At 39.1% G+C, this 27,314-nt stretch overlaps 1 protein-coding gene across 1 annotated transcript; it reads left to right on the top strand.

The window, feature by feature from the left end:
• Positions 1–1,036: 1,036 nt before the first annotated feature.
• Positions 1,037–26,749, top strand: LOC140229154 (bifunctional methylenetetrahydrofolate dehydrogenase/cyclohydrolase, mitochondrial-like). Its single transcript, XM_072309421.1, has 6 exons — positions 1,037–1,113; positions 4,128–4,312; positions 19,371–19,646; positions 20,414–20,509; positions 23,594–23,827; positions 26,619–26,749. Exons 1-6 carry the CDS (start codon positions 1,037–1,039, stop codon positions 26,747–26,749), a joined length of 999 nt encoding a protein of 332 aa, XP_072165522.1.
• The last annotated feature ends 565 nt before the right edge of the window (positions 26,750–27,314 follow it).

Genomic DNA, 27,314 nt, shown 5'->3' with positions numbered 1-27,314 from the left:
TCCCATTGTATTGCTGACATCTCTAGCAACATGCACATATATAGTTTTAAGGCGTTTCGATGAATCCTTCGTGAAATAAATGCAAAAGCTGTGATAATTTTGTCATTTTCAGTGCCCCAATGGCGACAAGCGTTACAGACCCTAGTCTTAATTTCTAGCTGTTTTTATTTCGCCTTTATTTCTCTGAGTTACAGCTTGTGTATTGTGCAGAAGCCCGCTGTATTGCGCTAAGCCGAGTGAGGGTGCATGCTCAATGAATGCCACAAAAAACGGTTCGGGCGTCACAATCGCTGGGTATGCACTCTCACTTGGCTTGCTTCAACTCGGAGAAATAAAGACGAAATAAAAACGTCTGGAAACTACACTACACCGACCCCAGCTTAGCGTGAAAAGTTAGTTTGCAGGCAAAAACCGATGTTTGTCGCTGAAAAAGTCTTTGTACGCTAAGACTATAACACGCACCACTGGCATTGGCGCCTGTAGCAGTGCTAGTGGTACGTGTAGTAGTCTTAGTGTGCGCAGACGCTTCCTCGAAGAATATGGTCATGTCGCAACTAAAATGGCCTGTAAAATTTCATTGATACCACAATTTGATATCACATACTACCTAGGGGTGGTCCAGAGGGTCCAACCGACCACCCCATGCAGTCAAACCTTTTCTGCGGGGTGGGTTGAACGAAGTCATTTTTTCTGGGTCGCTGCGCCTGGACTAATCCTACCATGTGCACATGCTTTCATGAAATATGTCAGCCCTGACAAGTTGTCAGTATCTGACAACAAAACAACTTGGAGAAAAATGTTTGGAGCAGACTGACAAGGCCGCGGCCGCGCCGGCATTCAGCTCTGCTGCTGGCGCACGTGCGGGCCCGCACGCGGTACAGTTCAATTTGTGCGCGGGATGCGTAGTCTGGGTGCAATACTTACGGCGGTACAACAACAGCCTCTTACACCAATCATATGCGCGCGGCTTACCAAGCGTGTACCGGTACCGTGGTAAGTGGTGGTCAGCTGAGAAATCCTCGGACCCTTGACAATTATGTTTCCTTCATCCCTAACCAGGTTCTGCCTGCACAGCTCTCAGTGCATTAGACACTTCTCCGTAACTTGTAACAGGTATTTACATTTTCCTTATATTTTTCTCAGTAGTTGTAATTGTATTGTGTAAATCACAGGTTCATTAGACCGGCATCGGACCTGGCGACACTGCCACTGCCGCACTGGCGTACGTAGCCGGCTGGCTGGCCGGTAATTTTCCTTTTGACCTCTGATTGCACTCCGTTCTTAGATCCTGTCGGTCAAAAGACCGTGGCGATGGACCGATAGCTGTACCAGTAAAGATCTATTGTCAGTATTGATGATGTAGGCCTACTTGCGCTTGCTTACAGTTGCATGACGGCGGCTGCTTCCCTGGCGATTGGAAAGTCGACTCGTCAGCAGCATGGTTGCAGTTCGCGTGGACCACATCCATCTTCTGACCTTGACCAAAAAATCGGTCTGTTTCTGGTGGTCGTCGGACGGAGCTCGCGGGGTACGTTCCGCGCGGCCGCATTGCCGCGGAGACAGCGTCTGGAATCCGAGGAGAGCAAACTTGTTACTAATGTAATTGTTAACATGTTAGAGTAACTTACACTGGAACCGTACAATGTCAAAAAAATTAGTTAACCCCCCCCCCAAAAAAAAAAAAAACCAAACAAACAAACAAAACAACAAACAACAACAACAAAACAAACCAAAACAAAACAAAACTCCGGACAGACGAACATTCTGTCTAACCTTACTTCTCTGTTACTCTGACCATGCTGACCGAGAAGATATTTTTAGGCTTAACGTTACTGCAAGTGCAACATATGAACAATTTAGATTTATTTTTAGTAACACACTTCAGTTACACTAACGTTAAGATCCGTCTGTCTGGAGGAGTCTTTTGATTTTTTTTTTTTAGTTTGACGTTATTCTTCTCCTCCGTAGATCTCTGAGTCTGATAGGATAGGAGGGGAGGCTTCCGTGAAGCCAGACACAGTCTCTGCGGAACATATCCCGACGACCAGATACAGACCGATCTTTCGGTCAACATATGGGACAGCCTAACCGAACCAGCGACCTTGAATCGGATTGCATACAAGTCGTCGGGGCGCTGTTATTGGTTACAGCGCCAAGCGCTGGGGTTAGGGGCAGTCATGGTCTGACAATTTAGCAAGAATCAATAGGATGCAATACGAGGTTTTGTCTCCTCATTCTCACATACCAGTATTTAAGTAACTTGATCACATTGATCGCATTGATTTTAGGAACATAGCTCTAATGTCAGGCGTGGCAATACGGTGCAATTATAACTCGCCAAAAGCATAAAATGGGCCTTAGAATCTCTGCAATGTGATTAGTGCGACCAGATGCACACACACATGTAAATCTGCAAGAATCTTCAGGATTGAAGGAGGCAGAATAAACAAGAAGAAGAAGAAGACGCCGTGCGAAGCACTGCGCCAGAAGAGCGGGGCCTCGCCATCACATCATCTAGTGATTTTCTACCTAACAAGCAATATTAAATGCCCACAAAATGTAATTTAAATTTGTGTAGGCTAGCTGCTCTACATATGTAATGTGTTAAAGGGTGTGTACAGTTCTGGTCGAGGTGAGGATTTAGCTTTTAGCGTTTTTGCAAGATATTCAGAAACCACTCTATGAGATGTCAAAGAGCATGCAGTTCTAAGGGGTATCAAAAGTTTATTTGATGAAAATCGGTTTTGAAATGGCTGAGATATCAAAAAACAAGGTGAAACAAAGAGATCCTAATAAAGTTGTGGCATGTCGCCTTTTATTATTAGCACTTTTTTGGATATCTCAGCCATTTGAAAACCAATTTTCATCAAATAAACGTTGAATCCTTCTTAAAATTACATGCTCTTTCATATTTCATAAGAGGCTTTTCATTATCTCACTTAGGAATGTTCAAAACATGAATCCCCACCTCAACCAGTACTGTACAGTCCCTTTAAAATCAAAGGCAATCTAGGGGCACAGGGGCTGACTTAAGGTAGTTTAGTTATGTCCCCTAAAAATATTACTTTTTGATCACACAATTGAGTTAATAGCTCATCCTAATAATTACATGTATTGATACTATTCTTACATATTTCAGCATCTCAATGCTGTCATTACAGTCCAATTTACACATAACACATTTTGTTACTTAGCATGTAAAATCAAAGGTAATGTGGGGGTTTAGGGACTGAAGGCAGTTATGAGTCATGAACCATGGCCAAAATGTAACTTTTTAATCATTCAAATTACATAATACTATTCATATTTCAGCATCTCAGTGCAGTCATTATAGTTCAATTTGAGCATTCTAAAATGAACTTAGAGCCATAAATATTGCTGGATGCACTCAAAGATACTGTATTACAGAGACTGGCTTGTCAATCGCTTTATATCATTGGCATTCACACATTCGCCTGGTGTACATGTACATACACGCCCTGCTGAAGTTAGCAAGCCACTGTGTAGAATCGCGTCATCTCGAGGGTACAGTAGCTTTAAATGACCAAGAACCATTGCACAGTTGCAGCTGTTTTGCTCGACTGCCAGGTCGTGGTATTATTTACATCCACCAGTAGGTGAAACCTACTATATGGTCGGCGGAGGTTATGTTTTCAGTTCTGTATGTTTGTCTGTCTCTCTTTCTACCTGGCTGTGTGTCTGTTTTTCTGTCTATCTGTCTGTTTGTGTACAAGATAACATGCAAATGAATGAACAAATTTTTACCAAAATTGCAGGGTGTTTCATGAAGTAAGAAAGAAACTATTAAAATTTGGGGTCATGAAGTCCAAGGTCGTAGTTGTCATACAGGACATGAAATATCACTAAATCTCCAAATAATTCTACAGATTATCAGATTTTCACCAAACTTGCAGGGTGTTAACAAGAAAGAAAGAAAAAATTCAATTTGGGGGTCATTAGGTAAAGTCATTAAGCTTATTTCACATTTTATTATCTTAATTTTTAGACCCTGGTAATCACAGAATTTAACAACGCACGAAAAATGTCAGGCAAGTAGCATGATGTCATGGAATGTGTGCCAACTTCATAAGGAGTTGCTTGTTGTGATACTTTTGTCGACAATACAGGCAGCTTGCCCAGCTCATTGATGGCAAGAGGATAGCAGACGATGTCCTTGGTGAGATAAAGGTAGAGAATGACCAGTGGGTAGCGAAGGGGAACCGCCCGCCAAGCCTCAGTGTGGTGCTGGTTGGAGAAGACCCAGCCAGTTCTGTCTATGTCAAGAATAAGACAAAAGCAGCAGCCAGAGCAGGTATGAAACAAAACTGTTCTTTCCTTCCTCTTTAAAATTACTGAGAATTCCTTGGTGTTGATTGAGAATATGTTGACATTTTTTTGTACAATATTAGTCAATTGGATCGCTCTTCCAGATGGAGGAAATTGCTATTACTGTTTAGTGGCAAATATTGTTTTCTATATTTTTTTTTTTTTTTTGTATTTACTGGCCGTCCAGTTCAGTTGATATAGAATACAGGAATATCTGTCAATGGTTAAGTGCCTTTTGCAGTCAGTTTTCCACTATGTCATTGATGGGACAAGTTCAGAACGGGAGTAAAACGTCACAATGAAAACAGTCATGAATCATAACAGTGACAGTGAGTTTCAGCAACACGGAGATGATTTCCTGGCCATGTTACTATTAAAAGCATGTGGTTAACAAGTTTCCTCTTGACTGATATTCGTGGCATTAAATATCAAATTACCCCCCCCCCCCCGACTTTGTCATACCAATGGCAATCATCCTCAATTTTAGTTTACATTGGAGTTAAACCATGAGAATAACAAAGGCTACCAAAAGAGTTGCATGAAGTTTCCAAAAGTAGGCTACCAAAATGGTATGAAGTTTCCGAAAGTGTGATCAAGAATTTGTTTGCACAGTTCATTCCATTTCAAAAGAGAATCACTTCACATCATCAACATGAATTTGTAATTCCAGGGTGCATCAATGTCTTCTTCTGTTTTTTGTTTTTTTATTTATTTATTTTTTTAAAATACTTACTTACACTCTATTGCTGTCTAGGGGATGTGCTGGCAAGTACTATTGATGCAAACTATGTGAATAATCATTACATCATAAATGCTTATCTCAGTTAATTAAAAAACCAATGTGCCAGTTTGTACAAATGACCTTTTACTGCTCTTGCGCAAAGTGGAACCAGGAACTGTCTTTATACACCTGCTAGGCTTTATTGATTAGTACCAGTTTCCCCCATTCCTTTGTGCTGCACTCCACTATTTCCAGATATATCATTTAGAAGATACTGACACTCTTTCAGAGGTAAATATTTACCTACTTTGATGTCAAACAGTCTTCCTCTGTCTTGCTTGATTTTGTGTAAGGTTGCTTATCGTGTACATGTAGTCCTACACAGTCATAAATATGAGCCTCTCTCTGAACCCAGCAAACTTTTTGTCATCTGAATAAATGCAGAGTACTTTCTGTCTGTCTACAGGATTTTACTTTTAAGTGTCAGCGATTTAAAGGGATGGTATAGTATTGGTGGAGATGAGGATTGAGCTTTTAACTTTTTGCAAAATACTGAGAAACCACTTATGAAGTGTTACTGAGCATACCATTTCTTATAGGAATTCAAAGTTTATTTGATGAAAATCGGTTTTGAAATGGCTGAGATATGCAAAAACAAAGTAAAACAAAGGGATCCTACACCTTGTAATAAAAGGTGAGTCCTACCGGTGCCTTTTATTAGAAGCAGTGCTTGTTTTGGATACAGCCATTTCAAAACCAGTTTTCATCAAATAAATGTTGAACTCCCCTTGGAATTATGTGCTCTTTCATATTTCATAAGAGGTTTCTCACTATCTCACCAAATAGTTGGAAACCCAAAGCCAGGTCTCAACCAAAACTACAGTGTATATGTATACCATCCCTTTAAAAGGCCACCTAAAACTACTTGTGATAAACAGTTGACATATATAGTTAACTTGGCTAATTTCCTTAGAAATCGGCGAAGTTTCATTTTCATAGTGTTATGTATCTTGATCAAATGGAACATCTGTAGTAAGTAACCTTCCATAAACAAATTGTATGTTTAAAGCTAGGATGTGAAGACATGGCAATGTGTAAGTAATATGATAAATAATATGCAATTAATTGTGCAGGGACACCTTATCTAGCACCAGATATTCAAGATGTACATTTGTAATGCTTGCATATTGGTACATATTTGATCCGGCTGTCAGCAACATCTGAATTGATGGGAAGTCGGCTTTATCTTTCCAGGGGGGCATGGCATTTTTGCCACGAGCAGAGATACTTTACTGGAGATTAGATACTTCTGGTTTTCAGATCACCAATGGTCCTACATTTGTGATCACACCCTGAACACCCTCACACAGTCAATACTTGTACCATATCCCAACCAGTGTTGAAAGAGCAAGCCATAAAATGACTTGTATAAACAAGAGCTGTTGTTATATTTGTGCAGCATATTATGTGAGAGGATCACACATGTATTGTCAACAGCACTTGATATTTCATGCCTGCTGGAGCAGGCAGTATCACTTATTGTATGCATCATCCACTTTCAACCAATCAGAAGAGTGGATATTTTTAATGAGGTGCCAGTCTCTGCATGGAACTTCCCTTATACGTATGCATAGAATCAGGCCTTGCCATTCAGGTCCTCTTCTATACAAACTATTCAAATCTTGTCTGAAAAGGTAGAAAAATCACACAGTGCGCTGAAATTGAATGCATCATTGTCATAAAGAAGCATTCAAGAGCCGTTGATCAGAGAGATCTATCTGTAGTTACCTGCAGGTAGTGAGTAGTGCTATAGACCAAATCTTGGTATGCGCATACTGGTAGTATTAAAGGGATTGTGTAGTTGTGATTGTGTCCCGACTTCAGGTTTCTAATTTTTTTTTTTTGTGTGTGTGAGATCAGGGCTGCACACTGGCGCCGGTCCGACGGTCAAGACCGGCAAAAGTCACTGTCGGACCGGTAACTTTTCAGGAAATCCACAAGTTACCGGTCCGACATGACCAGTAAAAAAAAAAAGCATCGGCGGGGTCAGTAGAAAGAAAAAGATCAGCCCCGATCAGGGAGAAACAGAATGCAAGATATCGCATTGTTCAACACGTTTTACGCAAGTTTTCGAATATGTCTACCGGTGCAATTTGTAAAGTAAACATACAATTGTATATTAGTTTTGAGCACTAGCAGTCGACCAGTTATTCGCGCTCGCTTGCGCATTGGCGCTGCTCACGCACTGCCATGCTATGCAATACATGCAAAGGATGTACGGTACAATGTAACTGTTGAAATGCATGGATTGTTTCCCCGATCCCGTTTTGTTTGTTCGTTTGCTTGCGATCGGCGGTCATGCCAGACAAGAAGCATTGATAGAAGCGCACGCATTTGGGTGGGATTTCACGGAGCACGCGAACGATTTGCGAAGGACGCGAATGACTAAATCATACATTCGGAAAATTGCGGAAATTGCGCAAGAATAGTTTTCGGCTTCATTGTCGGAAATCATTCGGAGAAAAACTTTTCCGAATGCTGGATTTTGTCATTCGCGTCTTTCGCAAATCGTTCGCGTGCTCCGTGAAATCCCACCCTTTCTGGGTCATTTTACTCATGATTTTTTTTTTTTTTTTTTTTACGCAAGATCAATCCGATCCCGGCTTCGCAGCTGCGTGGCAGTTGACATGTTAGAACTATTTTACTTGTGCCGATTTTTAGAAAAAGTAAAAACATATTCTATATTCAGCGATACAGTAAATGAATATTTTCATTCGTTCAGAATGGTCTCATAATGAAGATAGGCGCGAAAAGGATCACGAAATCGGCCCTTAAAAAAATGTAAAGAGATAATACAAGGGAGAAAAAAAAAATCATGAAATCATCGCAGTCCCGCTTACATATTTCAGGTAGAAATCGTCCCAAAAAGGATCATGAATTCGGCCGCGTCGTACACCTTTCAAAAGCTCATACAAGTACGAAATGCGAAGAGATTATAGAGGAGAAAAAAAAAATAAGGACATATTAATTTGGTGCGTGCATCATAAAAGATTACAGCCGAATAACAAACAATTCATGAAATCAACGCAAACCCGTTGAAATTTGAGGAAATAAATAGGCGCAAAAAAAGATCGTGAATCCAGTCCTGCATGCCGTGTCGGTTATCAAAAACGCATGCACAAATGCAACGAGATTATCGGGAGAAAAATAAAGGACACATTACCCTTCTGGTGCGTGCATTACAAAAGATTACATCCGAAGTAATTCATGAATTCGCCACAATCCCGCTGATATTTGAGGTAGAAATAGACGCAAAAAGGATCGTGAATTCGGCCGTGTCGTATACCTTTTAACAACGCATGTACTAAATGGTAGGAGATTAGCGGGATAAAGATAATGTACACATTTTCAACCCCTTTTGGCGCTTGCATCATATAGATTACAGCCAAAGAGTAATTCATGAAATTATCGCAATCCCGTTGAAATTTTAGTAAACAATAATAGGCGCAAAAGAATCTCGAATTCGGCCCTGCGTGCAGTGTATAATTTTGAAAACGCATTCACAAATGTGAAGAGATTATCGGGAGAAAAATAAAGAACTTATTTTCAACCCTTCTGTCGCGTGTATCACAAAAGATTACAGCCGAAATAATTAATGAAATATCGCAATCCCGCTGATATTTGATGTAGAAATAGGCGCTAAAAGGACCGTGAATTCGGCCGTGTCGTATAGGCCTACCTTTTAAGAACGCATGTATACGATATGTGAAGAGATTATTGGGAGAAAAATACAGGACACATTTTCAACCCGTTTTAGAGCGTGCATCATAAAGATTATAGCCGAATAATAATTCATAAAATCATCGCAATCCCGTTGAAGTTTGAGGAGACAATAGGCGCAAAAAGAATTATGATTTTTGGTCGTGGCGTATATCTTTTAAGAACGCATTTACGAAATGCGAAGAGAAAAAAATAAAGGACACATTTTCAACCCATATTGGCGCGTTCATCATAAAATATTACAGCCGAAGTAATTCATGAAATCATCGCAATCCCGCTGATATCTGAGGTAGAAATAGACGCAAAAAGGATCGTGAATTCGGCCGTGTCGTATACCTTTATGTATACGAAACGCGAAGAGATTATGGGGAGAAAAATAACGCATTTTCAACCATTCTAGCTGGTGCGTGGATCACAAAAGATTACACCCGAAGTAATTCATGAAATCGTCACAATTCCGCTGATATTTGAGGTAGAAATAGGCGCAAAAAGTATCATGAATTCGGCGGTGTGGAACATCTTTTAAGAACGCACTTACGAATTCGAAGAGTTTATCGGGAGAAGATAAAAGGACACATTTTCAACCCCTTTTGGCACGTGAATCATAAAAGAGTACAGCCGAAATAATTCATGAAATCGTCACAATCCCGCTGATATTTGAGGTAGAAATAGGCGCAAAAAGTATCATGAATTCGGCTGTGTGGTACACATACATCTTTTAAGAACGCACTTACGAAATTCGAAGAGTTTATCGGGAAAAAATAAAGGACACATTTTCAACCCCTTTTGGCGCGTTCATCATGAAAGAATACAGCCGAAGTTATTCATGAAATCATCGCAATCCCGCTGATATTTGAGGTAGAAATAGGCGCAAAAAGGATCGTGAATTCGGCCGTGTCGTATATCTTTATGTACGGAATGCGAAGAGATTGTGGGGAGAAAAATAAAGAACGCATTTTCAACCATTTTAGCTGGTGCGTGCATGAGATCACAAAAAGTTACACCCGAAGTAATTCATGAAATTGCCACAATTCCGCTGATAATTTGTTTGAGGTAGAAATAGGCGCAAAAAGTATCATGAATTCGGCGGTGTGGAACATCTTTTAAGAACGCACTTACGAAATTCGAAGAGTTTATCGGAAAAAAATAAAAGGACACATTTTCAACCCCTTTTGGCGCGTGAATCATAAAAGATTACAGCCGAAGTAATTCATGAAATCGTCACAATCCCGCTGATATTTGAGGTAGAAATATAGGCGCAAAAAGTATCATGAATTCGGCGGTGTGGAACATCTTTTAAGAACGCACTTACGAAATTCGAAGAGTTTATCGGGAAAAAATAAAAGGACACATTTTCAACCCCTTTTGGCGCGTGAATCATAAAAGATTACAGCCGAAGTAATTCATGAAATCGTCACAATCCCGCTGATACTTGAGGTAGAAATATAGGCGCAAAAAGTATCATGAATTCGGCGGTGTGGAATATCTTTTAAGAACGCACTTACGAAATTCGAAGAGTTTATCGGGAAAAAATAAAGGACACATTTTCAACCCCTTTTGGCACGTGAATCATAAAAGATTACAGCCGAAGTAATTCATGAAATCGTCACAATCCCGCTGATATTTGAGGTAAAAATAGGCGCAAAAAGTATCATGAATTCGGCCGTGTGGTACATCTTTTAAGAACGCACTTACGAAATTCGAAGAGTCTATATCGGCAAAAAAATAAAGGACACATTTTCACCCCTTTTGGCGCGTGCATCATAAAATGTTACAGCCGAAGTAATTCATGAAATCGTCACAATCCCGCTGATATTTGAGGTAGAAATGGGCGCAAAGAGGATTGCGAATTCGGCCCTGCATGTCGTGTACCTTTCAGAACGCATGCACAAATGCGAAGAGAGTGTCGAAAGAAAAATAAAGAACCCCTTGTAGCTCGTGCATCAGAAAATATCACAGCTAAAATAATTCATTAAATCACGGTTATGCAGCAAGTTCGTGCGCCGATGTTTAGAAAAAGTCACAAACGCATGATACAATCTGATTTTTTTTTTTTCATTATCATTTTACACTGTAATTCACGAACAAACATTCTATTTTTTTTCTCATTTTTTTTTATTTCTTGTGCAATAAATAATTCAAGTTTAAAAAGACATTAATCAGTAAAATGTACATGGGGGGGGGGGGGTACGTCCATAAAAACAAGAAAATAAGTTTGCAAGTAATTTCATGTTTTTTTTAGGTTGCCGTTGTTGACCGGTAAGTTTTCTGTTCGGACCGGTAAAAAATGGTAAAATGGGGCATCTACCGGTCCGACAGAGACATGTCGGACCGGCAGAAAAAATGGGTTAGTGTGCAGCCCTGGTGAGATAATAAGAAACCTCTTAAAAAATATTAAAGGGGAAGGCTAGTAACTGATCAGTGGGAATCAGTGGAAATGCTGGGAGATGATTGTTCTAATCCTTATGGGATTCATTCAAGAGTTCATTGTATATCTATTGTTGTGTGAAAATGATTTGCTTCAGAACGGTGTCATATTCAAGTAATGTGCAGATTAATGCTCCGTCACTGACCAGGGACGCTAACCTGGAAGCATTAAACTGCACATTACTTGAATATGAGACCATTCTGAAGCAAATAATTTTCACACAACAATAGATATACAATGAACTCTTGAATGAATCCCATAAGGATTGGAACAATCATCTCACAGCATTTCCACTGATTCCCACTGATCGGTTACTAGCCTTCCCCTTTAAAGGGCTGATGATTTCAAGAAGAATTCAATGTTTAGTTGATGAAAATTGGTTTTGAAATTGCTGAGATATCCAAAACAAGGTGATCCTAATAAAAAAAATGGGATCCACCTTTTATTACGATCTCTTTGTTTTACTCTGTTTTTTGATGTCCCACCCATTCCAAAACCAATTTTCGTCAAATAAACTTTGAATTCCTCTTAGAATGGTATGCTTTGTACTATTTTGTAAGTGGTTTCTTGGTATCTTGCAAAAAGTTAAAAGCTCAATCCTCATCTCCCCCATACTATACCATCCCTATAAGGCTTTATATGGTACACACAAATCTGGTTGTCTGAATCCCTGCTGTTCATATCTCCAATGTCAGATTTATCAATGGGATTTCCTCATGTCCTTTCCATCTCAGAAGACATGATCATTACTGAATGTCTCTTGAAGGACAAGTTTGTTCACCTTCATATACACGTGGATTGAGAGAATGCAGCAATAGAACACATTGGTGAAGGTTTGAGGAATAACAGAGGTTGAAAAGTTTAAAATTTTTGTAGTTTCAGACGAAATATAGCTGTAGTAACCCAGTTCCTCACCATCCGTTGTTACAGATTTAATTTTCTGAAGAGGAAATACCCTTTCAAGCCCCAACAGCCCTCTACTGTATTTTATCGTAGTATAGCTGTTGTTTAATACCATACTTGTTTCTCCTTCTCTTTTGGACCAAAAGTGCAGTCACTCTAGACATCATATCTGCTTTTAATAGTCAGAGAGGGATGAAGATACCAAGGTACTAATTCTGTTTATTGACATGGGATGTCATCAATTTGATACCATGAAATTATATGTTTGTGTATATGGTATTCATACATGTATGCATTGCATTTACATACACACATTATGCGTGGTCCACAAGGGGCCGGCATTTCGTGACAACATCCTCAACTCTTGTGCAACATCCTCAAAAGCCAGCAACATGTTGTGCAACATCCTGAAGAATTTGCAACAAGCTCAAAATAAAATGTATTCAAACATGTAAAAAACATGTGCAAAACATAAGACGTCAAACTACCTTGTCTTAAGATATTTGTGTGCAAAACATGAGAGAGAACATTGAATGTAAGCAGCACAGACAAGGTAAGCTGCAAAATATTGCATACTATGTGCTTGTGATGTGCGCTCTGCGCACATACAATTTCTGCAATATTCCAGATTCTGGGATAGCAATATGCTCAAATTTCAAGTTGTGGACCACGCTGTTATGGGTATTTAGATTAATGTCATATTGTGGTAGTAGGGAACTTTGCTTCTATCAGTATGTGGCAAAGAGGGTGTTCTATTTTGCGAGTGGAACACCTCTTTTCTTATGTGAATTCTGATAATATCTGCCTTCTGAATGTACCGTGGTAAGTGTGATCTTTCCCTTTAAAACACCAAGAGCTTGTGGGGGGAAAAACCTAACAACAGACAGTCATCAGCTGAAATTGTCAGTGCCGACAGTTGAGGAAATCCGTAGATCTTTCATTTGCAGATCAGGAAGTAGTGGACGAAGGTTTGTACTTTGGTCATGTTCTTATCACTATCACATCAGCTGCAGTGGAATTTTCCATTCACCTTTTGTATTTTTTTTTTCCCCCTGCCTTGCCACACCTCCCCTGGCTTTGAAAACTTTGAAAAAACAGTTCTGAGTAGGCTGGCCAAAGGTTAGGAGAGATGCCCCTCAAACAGTTTCTTGCTGTGTTTGTGACATAGTGTGAAGGAGTACTCCAATATATGTGAAGGCATGTGAACATGGTGGGGGGGGGGGGGGTAGGATGTTCATTTTCTTTTTACCTCCGCCAAGGGGGGAGGTTATGTTTTCGTTACCGTTGGTTTGTTTGTTAGTTAGTTCGTTCGTTCGTTCGTTTTGTTTGTCTGTGTGCAAAATAACTCAAAAAATAGTTAACGGATTGGGATGAAACTTGCAGGAAAGGTTGAGAATGACACAAATACAAACGATCAACTTTTGGTAGTGATCCGGGAATTTTTGGGGAATTTATGAAGGATTTTTTATAATTTTACACGGAGGGTCAATGAACTTTGGAGTTCAGGCTGCGCGTATTTGAGGTTTGCATGCGGGCACTAAAGTGCGTGCTCTAGTTTCTGCTAGGGCGAGGCGTGCGATGCAGCTGAGGGTTTATGACGTAACAAAGGCTTCTATATTGGGAAATCGGGCGGCTTTCAGCACACAATGCAGTACGTATGGATGGAAATTACTGATCCCTGTGGAAGAACAAGATCAGTGCGGGTGGAAATGGGCTGCATGCTTGGCGGAGGTCTGCGCTCTCAGAGTGCTTCTCTAGTATTTTAATGTAGAGATGCACAATTAAGTATGCTGTGGAATTTGTTTCTGGTACGGTAAAATGTGAATATGAACAAAATTTGTCGGAGGCTTGCTCTACCTAGCAACAACCAGATGACTTACTATCCATGGTGGGGGGGGAGCAGGTGAATGAAATGTTTCATTACTATAGGCTGTAGGAACACAAACATCTACAAATCATAGTATATTACTGGAGCAGAAATGGTCAAGTTTGTCCATTGAGTTACAGGGTGTTCACAGATAATCAGTAAGTATACGTGTAAGTTTAAATGAGGTGGGGATCACTTTGTAAATCATTTACATTGCCAGGTGTAAGTAGGTGTAAGAGGTGTAAGTACATATGTTTGTAGTAATATACCAATATTCAGTCACTATCCTTTTAAAGTAGTTATTTTCATGCAAGTAATTTTTCGCACTCAGCCGGGTATAATGATTTTCGCATGATTTTGATTCTACTGTAGGCTATCAAACATTAGTTAGTGTTACATATCACAAGCAAAATATCAGCATGCTTTAACTTTTGCGCTAGTTTCTGGTAGCACAAAATGCATGAAAATTTTCACACTATAGAAATGTCCACTTTTAAAAGTACTCAATTGTGGAGGTTTTACATGTCAAAAGATGTATCCAAACTTATTTGAAAGATTTATTAAATGCTAACCTGATGTTCTTTTAGCATTTCTTCAATGGATAGCGAGGGCTTTATTCAATTGACTTGATTATTTCTTTGGCAGTACTTTTAAATATACTTTTCAATGAAAGCTGTGTATAGTAGGGCATCACAGATAAGAGAATCTCCATGGTTGAGAGAAATCTTGAGAAGTAATACTTTACCCTACATGTATTTTACACAGAACAAACCATTGTACACTTTCAACAACAAAGAAAACTAGACTTGAAAATCTGTCAAGACTGACATATTAATCTTCACAGCAAGATAAAAAAAGGAGACATGTTAAGTGATCCCTCCCATCCAGAAATAAATGTTTGGAACTCTGACCCTAATTTACATAGCCAAGATGGAATCAGCTGGGTTTTTTTTTTAATGGACTGATCTAGTTAATTTGGGGTGCATTTATCAACTCACTTCTGGTCCTGAAGTAAGGTTTCCAATCAACTTTCAAGACAGTTTTGGGCAGTTGATAAACACAAAGTTGTTTTGACTATGGGGTTACTGATAGAAACACATTTCTAAAACTCAAAAAAAAGTGCGATCACAAACAGGTTTGAGCCAGGTAGAGTTGATAAATGCAAACTCATTTCGAAATGTGTCTGTAGCTCAGACTTGCTCATGCCAACCCACTGCCAACAACACCGTCTCCGCTCTTCTGATCAAACTGTGCAGTGTAGCTGCACAATGACAAGGCCTCCCAATTGACTCATGACAGCGGTCATACACTATGCAACAAATGTGGTGGGAAAGGCGTTTGCAAACGTGCGGTGATAGTAGGTTTGAAACACGTTTCAAACATGGCAAAGTTGTTAAATGCAGCCAGTTTGGGCTTGGGCTATGGGGACTTCAATTTGGTTGGTAGTCTCACGAGCATGCACATGTGCATCTTCATAGCCGCGATAAAATTTTCCAGATATCTTCAGATATGCTGGCAGTTGTCTGGTGAAATTGATGACATCTCCTGGTGACAACAAGTAAGCACCCAGTTTATTGCTGTGTGACCTGAATTTGTATTACTTTAAAGGACAAGTCCCCCTTAATATACTTATTATAAGGATTGAAGAATGCATCAATATTAGTAGAACACATCAGTGAAAGTCTGAGGAAAATCAGACAATCCATTTAAAAGTTATGAATTTTTTGAGTTTCATCACAGTCACTGCAGGATGAGAAGACTAAGTAGTCAGTATATGATGTCACGTGCTTAGAAGGATAGAAGGAAAATATAAAGAGAATTCCACAAAATTTCATAAAAAAAAAAAAAAAGTACACATTCGCTCCACTCTCTACTGACATATAGTTAAGGGTAATATTATTCCCCCTGCCTTCTGAAAGAAGCAAGTCAAGTGCTTTATTCTTATGCGAGAAAAGTGAAAATATGTTGAATTTTCTTTATATTTTCCTTATATCGTTCTATGCATGTGACATCACAAATTGTAGTCATTTTCTCATCCAGCAATAGCAGCAGTGAAACTTCAAGAATTCATAACTTTTGAACAGATGATCCAATTTTCCTCAAACTTCCACTGATGTGTTCTACTGCTGATGCAGTCTCCCAATCTTTATGTACATGAAGGTTGACTGGTTTTGTGTACAAGAAATGTGTGAGAGTCTAAGGTTATGTATGATCTCCCAGATTAATTTCTTATACTTCCTCATGCTTTGTACAGTACATTTGTTGTCTACTTAATGCAGGCAGACGCTAACATACAGATATGTAGTATAATGTGCGCTGTGTAATATACGTAAGTTGGTTTACGTCATCTTTATAAAGACCGGTTCTTTGGGGAGATTTTGTGGTTGGAAGGTTTCACCTGACTGAATTGGTCTTCAGTCGCTACCCAACAGGTTACATATTAACCTGTTGAGGACGAGTCCCAAGTATACTCGGGCTGGGATCTATGGGAAATGTGTGCTGTAGCAAAATCAGCATGTCCTCAATGGGTTTAAAGAAAACCATGACGAGCACAGGCCTGTTTGAATAAAATTCTCCCTACAGCATATGAATGCAAAATATTTTGTCACTAACAATCAGGTCTGTAGGCTGGCGGCTGGCTATGTGCAAATGAATGAGGTGATCTTTTACGCACACATGCAACATGCGGAGGTCAAGTGGGGTCATGCCTTCAGTGTTGACTTCTGCACTTCCGGTAATGTAGAGTTATTGCTTAGTGGGCACAAGTAGTGCGTCTATGCAGTAAATCACATCTATTTTTATGCCTCCGCCACGAAATGGTGCTGGAGGCATTATGTTTTCGGGTTGTCCGTCCGTCCGTCCGTCCGTCTGTCCGTCCGTAATGAATTTTGTGGACAAGGTAACTATCAAAACCTGTTGAGGTATCCTAATGAAACTTGGCATGTATGTGTATTAGGGGGTGAAGTTGTGCCTATCAACTTTTGGGTGCACATGCTCGAGGTCAAAGGTCAAAAGGTCAAGGTCAAATACATAAAATTTCACTATTTCCACTATATCTATTGAATGCCTGAAGATATTTTCTTGAAACTTAGTGTATACATGTATTACCCAATTAAGATTCTCTGGTGAAAGTTTGGGTCATGAGGTCAAAGGTCAAAAGGTCAAGTAAAAATATTAAATTTTTTTTTTTCTCCATACCTTGGAAAATTGTTCAAGGTATCTTCATGGAACATAGTATATACATATACTGACTGGAAGTGATTATCTAGAGAATGTAGGGTTCATGGGGTCAAAGGTCAGGGGTCAAAGGTCAAGTGCAACACTTCAAAATTTTACTATTTCCCTCCTATCATGCAATGCCAGCAGGGTTATTTTTTTTTTTTTTACACTTGGTGTATGCATACATGTGTAACCTAATAGAAATTCTCTGGAAAGTTTTTTTTTTCTTCTTTTTTTGCCTCAAAGGTCAAAAGGTCAAAGATCAAGTGAAAGTGCTGAACTAACTTTTTCCTCCATATCTCGGAAGTGGCTCAAGTTATCTTGAAACTTAGTACATATTATGCATGTTCTACCTGAAAGTGATTATCTTATGAATTTTAGGGTCAAGGGCCAGATGAAAATGGTAACAATTTACTATTCTATTCAGAAATTGCACTTTTTCTCCACACCTGTACCTTGAAAATTACTCAATGCCTAAATGTATGAATGGGTCAAAGTCGAGTTAAAGTCCTTAAAACCCTAGATACATGCTCTCCTATTCATCCAATTAAACCTAGGTCAAGGAAGGTGAACATTCAACACATTTGTGACAAACTTGTCATTTCAATATTTTGCCAATTTTGTGAAAATGTAATCACACATTGTCCACATGTACTATCTAGACCTATTGGGAAAATCATGCATTGTGGCGGAGGCATACCAGTCGCCAGAGCGACATTTCTAGTTTCCTCCTTTTATCATTACTAGAACTGTACAATTGAACAATGTCAGTGTTTAAAACTGGATTTTCTTTTTCCAGCAAATTGCTGAGAATTTCTATGAAACTCTGGTAGTTTGGAGATCAGTATCGTGCTCTTTATTTTTCATATACAATCAAATAGATCAATTTCTGGTCTGACAGTCTGGGACCTCATGTCATCCATGTGAAACTGAAAATAGAATGCCGGGTATTCCCCAGTAATCAAACCATACCTTTTGGTAAAAATGAATGCACCCCAAGTATGTAGAACAATATGAAGCAGGCTACTTTCTTTAATGTACTAGTATTAGAAGTCAATTTATAGTCGTGTATCAAAATGTTTGTGTTCTGTAAACAGATTGCTGAAAATGTTTTAGCTGATTCAGCAGATTTCTGTGCCCTTCCCGATTGGGAACAGTCGTCTATAAATATTGACACTGACAGGCAATTCAACAAACCTTGGAGTGGATGGGGGGGAAAGGGCCGGTATATCAATTACGTTTAGAGTCCAAAGAGCTGCGGAAATTTTTCACTATCAGTCTGCAGGATGTATGGTCTATAGGCTGCTAACTGCTGTTTTGTTTACCATTGCAATTTTAAAGAGCTACCATCGGAAGATAGCACAGTGTATACAGGGAGAGGTGTTTTTTTTTTCTGTCGGTTTTATTTGAAGGAGAGGACAAGTAACTACTTCTCTGCATGTAGAACTAGTTGATGACATGTATATGTTGCAATGTTGATGTCATGTTTCAAGAAATGATTAGATAACATGTGAAGTTAAAGGCTTGTGTTCAGTGATGGCAATGTAATTGATTATAATATTCAGCAATAGAATTTCTGATGAACCTCTTGAAGGAAATGTCCTTTTATTTACCTAAATATTTAGTAATAGTGCATAATTCAAATTAAAAAAAAAATGTATAACAGCTCAGTTTGAAAGTCTAATCTGTTATATTGCCTGACTGAAATTTGTCATCGTTGAAATTTAGTGAAAAATTAAATTACAAAATACACGTATGGAATATGTGCTTGTTTGAAGGACAGTTTTCAAAGTCTTCATTTATAGTCTATGATATGAGAACATGATTATTTCTTGGGTATTTCTGTTGTTTTTAAGTATAAATCTATGAATGTATTTTGACAGAACTTTGCTCTCTTATAAGATATATTGCAAATCCTTTCTCATTTTTTTCTTTCCATTGCTAATCAGATTTGATCATATTGTTAGTCATTATTCATATTTCTTTCAAATGTAATGGCAATCATGGTGTTTGAAATGAGTTTAGTCAAATTTTACATACTACAAAAAGTCGATTGAGATCTTTTTCTCTTGTCTACATATCCTAATGTATAGATATTCCTTGCTGCTTTTTGCTTTGTGTGTCAGGCATCACATCAAACACCATTCGTAAACCCGACACCATTTCCCAGGATGAGCTTCTCAGCATCGTCAACGATCTCAACAAAGACCCCGGCGTGGACGGCATCCTGGTGCAGCTGCCGGTCCCCGCCCACATGGACGAGAGGACCGTGTGCGACTCGGTGGCCCCCGAGAAGGACGTGGACGGCTTCAACATGGTCAACGTCGGGAGACTGTGCCTGGACCTGCCCTCCATCATCCCAGCCACGCCCTACGGTATCTGGGAGCTGCTGAAGAGATCAGGTATGACTCGCTGGCTCCGTTCTCTGTCGCAGAGAGGGGTGTGTCACAGGTGAAATGCTGTGGATTCAGAGTCTAGTCTTCAACTTTCACTAGAAATGAATGCTCCTCAGTGGCCAAGTTCAGGATTTAATGTGCAAAGCTTGTTACATCTTAGTCTTGAGAGCAGGCTTCCAAACAATGGCAAAAAGTGTTGTAAAACAGAAATTAGTGTTATTTTAATTTTTTAATTTTTTAATTTTTTTTTTTTTTTGGGGGGGGGGGTTTCTTTGAAAGGAAAAAAAAAGCATAAAGTTTGAATGAGATGCTTTGTTTATTATGTCTTAAGTGTCATCCGATGGTACTGAAAAGTGGAATAAAGAGTGAATATGCAGGGTAAAGATGTATGAAAATCGTTAATTTGAATGTCTAGTCCTGCAGAACATGAAACCATTGTCTGAAGTACAATTATATGCATTCCTTATAGTACAAATAAGTTTAACACAAAGCAGCACAAAGCATACCGGCTTCTCTTAGGCAATAGTTGAACAGCATTTGCTATGAAACAGCAACTTGCTGACACAGCTTCCCCATTCTTAATGTTGTCAGTGACCATAGATATGATCCATTGATCCAAAATGTGTCCAAAGAAAGAGAGTAATTGATAGTACTCCAAATTAGAGGTGCCTTATTTCTCTGATATCTATTCATAACAGAATCACTATTGTGCAATGTTCCAAAATCAGTAGCAACATTTGTTTTTAATGTTTTTGCTTGTTTGTATCTTCCAGGGATTGAGACATTTGGTAAAAATGCAGTCGTCTGTGGAAGGTCGAAAAATGTTGGCATGCCGATTGCAACTTTACTCAATTCAGACGGAGATCACTGTAAGTCTTTCCAGCATGGTTAACTGTTTGTATGGTGTAAATGCATTTGGCATCTTCATCCTTGTGTAAACATATCTTTATAAATGGCATGTCAGTGAAAACTGGTACGATACACATGAATAGCTTTCATTGCTTATGTACAGCAGTAGTTTTGTTGAATATTCAGATGTTATACTCAGATTACAAAAGGAAAATATTTATTGCAGACTCTATCTCCTTTTCTAGAGAACCAAACTCAATTTCTGAGTATTCAGAGCTTTGTCAAGTCCAGGACCAGTTATAACTTCATGTGCAGGCAACAGTGCATGCCACATGAGAAGCCATTAATCTTGTCTGTTAGGATCTGATTTTTGTTCTCTGCCTGTGTTATTTTTGCTCAACATGTTCACAGAGTGTTTAGTTGGGCCATCATCTGTGACTGCGTAAATAGTACCTGTGTAATGGTCTGTCAGCCAAACAAACATTCAATGCATTCGCTGTGAATCTGTGACGTACATGTAAAGCATGTGTATAGTTCTCAGGACTCAAAGTTCATCTTCAACCAGTTGGAATTTGCGTACAATATATTGATGGGATCTACCAAGAGACTTGTCTGACTGAAGCAGTTTGCTGGGATAATGAGTTGTTTTGAAAAATTTTGAGAGCAAGTGTGACCCGCTACAACAAAAAGGTCCTAAAGTCGCGCCTCGGTCGAAGCCGTGAAAATCGAGTTTGAAGTCAGAGCATTAAAATTGGTCAAAACTTACGATTTTCTGATTTTGATATATTATTGGAGTCTAACATGTCTTCTATCATCTGTCGAAATTTTGAAGCAAAATGATCAAAGGAAAGATTAAAAAAATGACGTTTTTCTGAGCCATGTTTTTTGGCGTTTCAATGAAGCAGAAACTGGTTGCAAAATTTGGATTGAGCGCCACAGATAGGTTCCGCCCCTAACAACGACCAGAGTGATCTCATTGGTCAGTTTGCTGCTTGCTGCTAACTGAAGCGTGAAGCTTGCACACTGCCCAGTCGACTGGTGCGTGCGGGCGGGGTGCGCTATGCTCAGCCGCTTCTCACATCCTGGTCACTGATTGGTTGGTGAGGAGACCGCCGATGCTGATGTGCTTGAATGAACTCTTCGGGGGTTGCTAGGGTTTACCTTCTATTGTCCAGAGGTGAAAACTGACTTGCGTGTCCCTTGATCGCGATTGCGTCGAAAGGAAGACTTTAAGGGGGCTTTTCTCGAAACAGTGATTTTCCAGACGTCTTGACATGCTCTCTTTTAAACATAGATATCTCCGCAGCTGACTATTTTTTATAAAATGTGTTATATATCAATTTAAAGCAGAAAGATTAGCTGATTACATAATGCAATTTTCAAATAATCGACCTCGCGCGACTTTAGGATCATTTTGTTGTAGCGGGTCACAAATGTCTAAAATGATTTTGATTGTATAGTACTCATTTTTTATTCCCAAAGAACCCTCCCCATTCAGTAGGGGGTAGGTAGAATGTTTGCTGATGATTGATCATGCCCAAGCAATTGTATTTCTCAACGAGCTGCATGAGACAATTCACTCTTGCATGGAAGATTGATGGATACTGCTAAGGTCCTTTTTTACTGATGAGCCATAATTGATTATAAAAAAAACTGCAAAGCAACCATGATCGAAGATGTTCTCATATCGCTGTTGGCGTAGCTTTTTGCCTGATGTTTTGCATTTTTGTCCCCGCCGAACGAGTTCGAGCAGGGGACTATGAAACGGGCTCCGTACGTGTGTGTGTCCGTGTGTCCGTCCGTCCGTCCGTGTGTCCGTCCGTGTGTCCGTGTGTGCGTCCGTGTGTGATCAAAATGTTCAAAATGCTACTCCTTCGCCATTTCTAACCCGATTTTGATTCTGTTTGCTTTATATGATAGCACTACATGGGAGCTTTGAAACTTCTATACAGAATTTCAGTTGTGACCTTTGACCTTGACCTTTGACCTATATTGTACATTTTGCTTCAAAATGCTACTCCTTCGCCATTTCTAACCCGATTTTGATTCCGTTTGCCTTATATGATGGCACTAGGTGAGGGCTTCAAAACTTCTACACAGAATTTTGAACTTTGACTTCTTTGACCTTTGACCTTGATTTTTGACCTATATTGTACATTGCCTACAAAATGCTACTCCTTCGCCATTTGTAACCCGATTTTGATTCCGTTTGCTTTATGTGATGGCACTAGGTGAGGGCTTCAAAACTTCTACACAGAATTTTGACCTTTGACTTCTTTGACCTTTGACCTTGATTTTTGACCTGTATTGTACATTTTCCTACCAAATGCTACTCCCTCGCCATTTCTAACCCGATTTCGATTCCGTTTGCTTTATGTGATGGCACTAGGTGAGGGCTTCAAAACTTCTACACAGAATTTTGACCTTTGACTTCTTTGACCTTTGACCTTGATTTTTTTACCTATATTGTACATTGGCTACAAAATGCTACTCCTTCGCCATTTCTAACCCGATTTCGATTCCGTTTGCTTTATGTGATGGCACTAGGTGAGGGCTTCAAAACTTCTACATAGAATTTTGACCTTTGACCTCTTTGACCTTTGACCTTCATCTTTTTACCTATATTGTACATTTTGCTACTGAATGCTACTTCCGGCGGGGACATATATTACGCACCGCGTAATTTCTACTTTTCCTTGTTGTCATTGCGTAACTGAAATTGTCTTATCATAGCATTGTTTCACTTCTCATATACATATCGTCGCTGGGGCGACAAGACCTCGTATCTACAAAATGTCAAATGTTCAGGAGAGGCAAAAAATATGGAGGCCAAAGCACTATATCAAATGGGACAGCCCTTCCTTTGACATGCCGTGGTGGCTTCATTTTTGGAGTAAGACAGTTGGGATTTGGACAGGACATCACTTAACCCATTATTTGATTATTAATACCAAAAAGTAATTTTCACCAAAATTGCAGATACAAGGTCTTGTCACCCCAGCGACGATATGTGTCTATTAACGACCTAAAATCAAGTTTCTTTAGGTGTATGAAAACTATGATTTACCTTGAATGCTGCACATCTTCCAACCCCCACCCCCAAGCTTCCAGGATGGGTATGGACGCCACGGTAACGCTATGCCATCGCTACACCCCTCCGGACGAACTACTACGCTTCACCAAGGCTGCTGACATCATTGTTGTGGCCGTGGGCATACCGGGCCTGATCAAGGGCGACATGGTGAAAGACGGAGTGGCAGTCATTGACGTCGGAATCAACAGGGTGACTGATGAAAAGACTGGAAAGCCCAAGCTAGTCGGAGATGTTGACTTTGATGGTATTTACATGATATATTTTTTTCCCTTCTTTCTCCATATGACCTTATTGGAACTTTGATGTTTTGCTCATTCTGTTGATACAAAATTTGTATCTTTGTAGCTGTGTTGTATGCAAGGACTCTGATGGAAAATGTATGTTAGTTATGAATTCCAACACAGGTGGAATTGTTGCTCTATGATTCCAATTTTAATGAATTTTCTATTCTTCAGGCTTTTGTTTCATGTTGCTACTCATGAACTTTTATTCATAATAAGCAGCAAATCAGGGGCTAGTGGATCTCTGTGTTGTAAGGAATATGTATCTATAGTGATATCATTGTTACAAAAGCTCCAGTAGTGATGAATCAGGATACACACTGGTGTGACAGTTTTTATGCCTCCGCCATGAAGTGACGCCGGAGGCATTATTGATCATTTGTATTTATAGCAGTACTTTCCGTCTGTTACTTTGCATGGTTTTGATACTCTATCCAACTGAAGGTTGTCTGATTTTGGAACATAGTGAGAATTCATAGAATTGTAAAGGATACTCAGTTATTGGTCACTATATATAAATTGATGATATTTGCCCGACATTTTTATACCCCCGCCACACGTAGTGTGAAGGGGGTATATAGGAATCACCGTGATGTTGGTCGGGCGGGCGGTCGGGCGGTCGGTCGGTCAATCTGTTGCAAAATCTTGTGTCGCGAACTCCTCCTACAGTTTTGAAGCAATTTAAATGAAACTTAGGGTAAATGATGATATTGAGGTATAGATGTGCAAGACATGTTTTTTGTGTTTGTCGGACAATGCGTTGCCATGGTAACCATAATTTTACCAAAAGCTTGTGGATTGAATAACTTCCATAGTATTTAAGCAATCAATTTCGAAATTGGTATCTATGATGATCTATAGGTGTAGTTATGCAAGACACTCTTTGTGTTTGTACTTGACAAAGCGTTGCCATGGTAACCGCATGTTTTCTTCGAAATCTTGTGGAGTGAACAACTTCCACAGTTTTGAAGCAATTGAAATCAAATTTGGTAGGCATTATGGCCTTGAGGTATAGATGTGGAATACATAATTTTTGTGTTTGTCGGACAAAGCGTTGACATGGTAACCATAGTTTAACCAAAACCTTGTGGATTGAATAACTTCCACATTGTTCAAGCAATTAAGGTCAAATTTAGTATGTATGATGATCGGGAGGTGTAGTTATGCAAGACACCAATGTGTTAATATCAGAAAAATGTGTTGCCATGGTAACCACTCATTTTTTGTATCAAATTGAACTATTTAATCTATGAAGGTGAAATTTGGTGTATATGATGCTGTTTAAGTGTAGTTTTGCAAAATGTCCTTTGTATTTGTATCGGACAATGCGTTGCCATGGTAACTGCATTCTTTTTAAAAATCCTGTGGAGTGAACTTCTTCCACAGTTTTCAAGCAGTTGAAACCAGATTTGGTAGGCATTATGGCCCTGAGGTATAGATGTGGGACACATAATTTTTGTGTTTGTCTCACAAGCCGTTGCCATGGTAACCACAATTTTACCAAAACCTTGCAGATCGAATAACTTTTCCATCATTCAAGCAATTTAAGTCAAATTTAGTATGTATATGTATCATGATCTAGAAGTGTAGTTTTGCAAGACACCAATGTGTTAGTTTAAGGAAAATGTGTTGCCATGGTAACCACTCATTTTTGCATCAAAATAAACCATTCAAGCTATGAAGGTCAAAATTTGGTGTGTATGATGGTCTTTAAGTGTAGTTATGCAAAATGTCCCTTGTGTTTGTATCAGACAATGCATTGCCATGGTAACCACACTTTTTACCCAAACCTTGTGGAACTCAGTGTCAACTCTGTAATTGTACAGTAAACTAAAATTATTCTGTTTCCAATTCGACAAGTGCACAAACTTGGTATCAACGTCATTGCCCTCATGACATCACATACTACGTATAAAGCGACACTAGGGGCGGGGGTATTAATCACCTTCAGTGATAATTCTAGTTGCATCTTGTCTTTTGCTGTTCAAGAATGAGTCAATAAAATGAGGGCAGGGGAAATGTGCTGCAAATTTCTTTAAAGGTAGGGGATACCTTTTACAGAACTCCCAAAATGCAGCAAAACATTAAATATGAACCTCAGGGGACTTGTTTAGGCCACTGCTTAGAAATTTGGAAGTCAACAGTTATCTAAAATTTGAATAATGCACAAAACTCAACTACTCATTAGTTCTGTGTGTCAGCCACACTTAAGCCTGTTTGTTGCAGTCTTCTGTATTTTTTATCTATAAACACAAATCTAAAAGTATAAGAGCTGATGTAATAACATATAGAGTGTGTGGCAAGAATGTTTGTAGAAATGTTTGTAAGTTTTGATGAACTTTCTTCACAAAATATACATGATGGACACACATGCAGTGCATGCATGGGTCTGCAAAGGTAGCCTAGTAATATACTGGAATTTACAGTGAGCCCCGAAAAAAATTCAATTCAAAATCTAACGGTCAATAAAAAATGTACGAAATGTTATCTTCCACTTTCAATACTTTATGGGAGTTTCTAAAATGATACTCTCTTCAACATATCACTGTGTTTATACCACTCTTCATTTAAGGCATGCAAATGGGATTCCCTACCTTTAAAAAAAACACAACTTTTTATAGTTTAATCAGTTAGAAGTCATGCATCATATGTAAGTCCAAGAACACTACAAGATGCCTGCTTTGCATATTACTTTTCTATAAGTTATATACTAATCCTTTCCTTCTCAAAATTTCTGCTCTTCTGCCTCTTCAGAAGTGTCAAAGAAGGCTAGCTACATCACGCCCGTGCCAGGCGGCGTCGGCCCGATGACCGTAGCGATGCTGATGAGGAACACCATGGACGCAGCCAAGCGCAACCAGCAGAAGAAATCTTCGGGTAGTTGATGCTAGCCGCTGTGTCATTGTCCCGTCACCAATCACCTTTTTGTCTGTTAAGAGAGTTGGATGTCAACGAAACTTGGCACAATGTGGCTGATACATCATCTTGCATCTGGTGCATTTGCTTTTGAAAAAGAAAAAAAAAAAAAAGCCTGCAGACCCAGAGCCCTTATCTTTGACAAGTATGACCTAGTCTGCTACGTAATCTTTGTAATTTTTGTTTCATTGTTATATTAGTATTTTAATGAATAAGATTTTTGTTTTTTGTGTAATGATTAAGAATGAAAGGAAAAATCTACTTTTCTATTACAGTATGTCATTTTTTTGCTTTTTTTGTTTTGTTTTTAAACTATGAGCTCACACTTGCTTCAAGTGAGCTCCACCACCAATAGATATTCAGCTAGCTTGCTAGGGAAGACTGTGATTGCAACTGAAGTATTATATTTGACTAAAATTTCTTAATTGATGGAGAGCATGGAAATACTAATATTTTACCTGGAATATCCTGTTTCTTCTGCAAAATGCAAGACATCTTTTAATCTGGCTGCATGTCATCAGGGCAATATGAGGC

The sequence above is a fragment of the Diadema setosum genome, chromosome 5 (genome assembly GCF_964275005.1).
Source record: "Diadema setosum chromosome 5, eeDiaSeto1, whole genome shotgun sequence".
NCBI classification, from domain to species: Eukaryota; Metazoa; Echinodermata; class Echinoidea; order Diadematoida; family Diadematidae; genus Diadema; species Diadema setosum.
The sequence above is the reverse complement of the archived record's forward strand: the minus strand, read 5'-3'. Positions and strand labels throughout refer to the sequence as shown.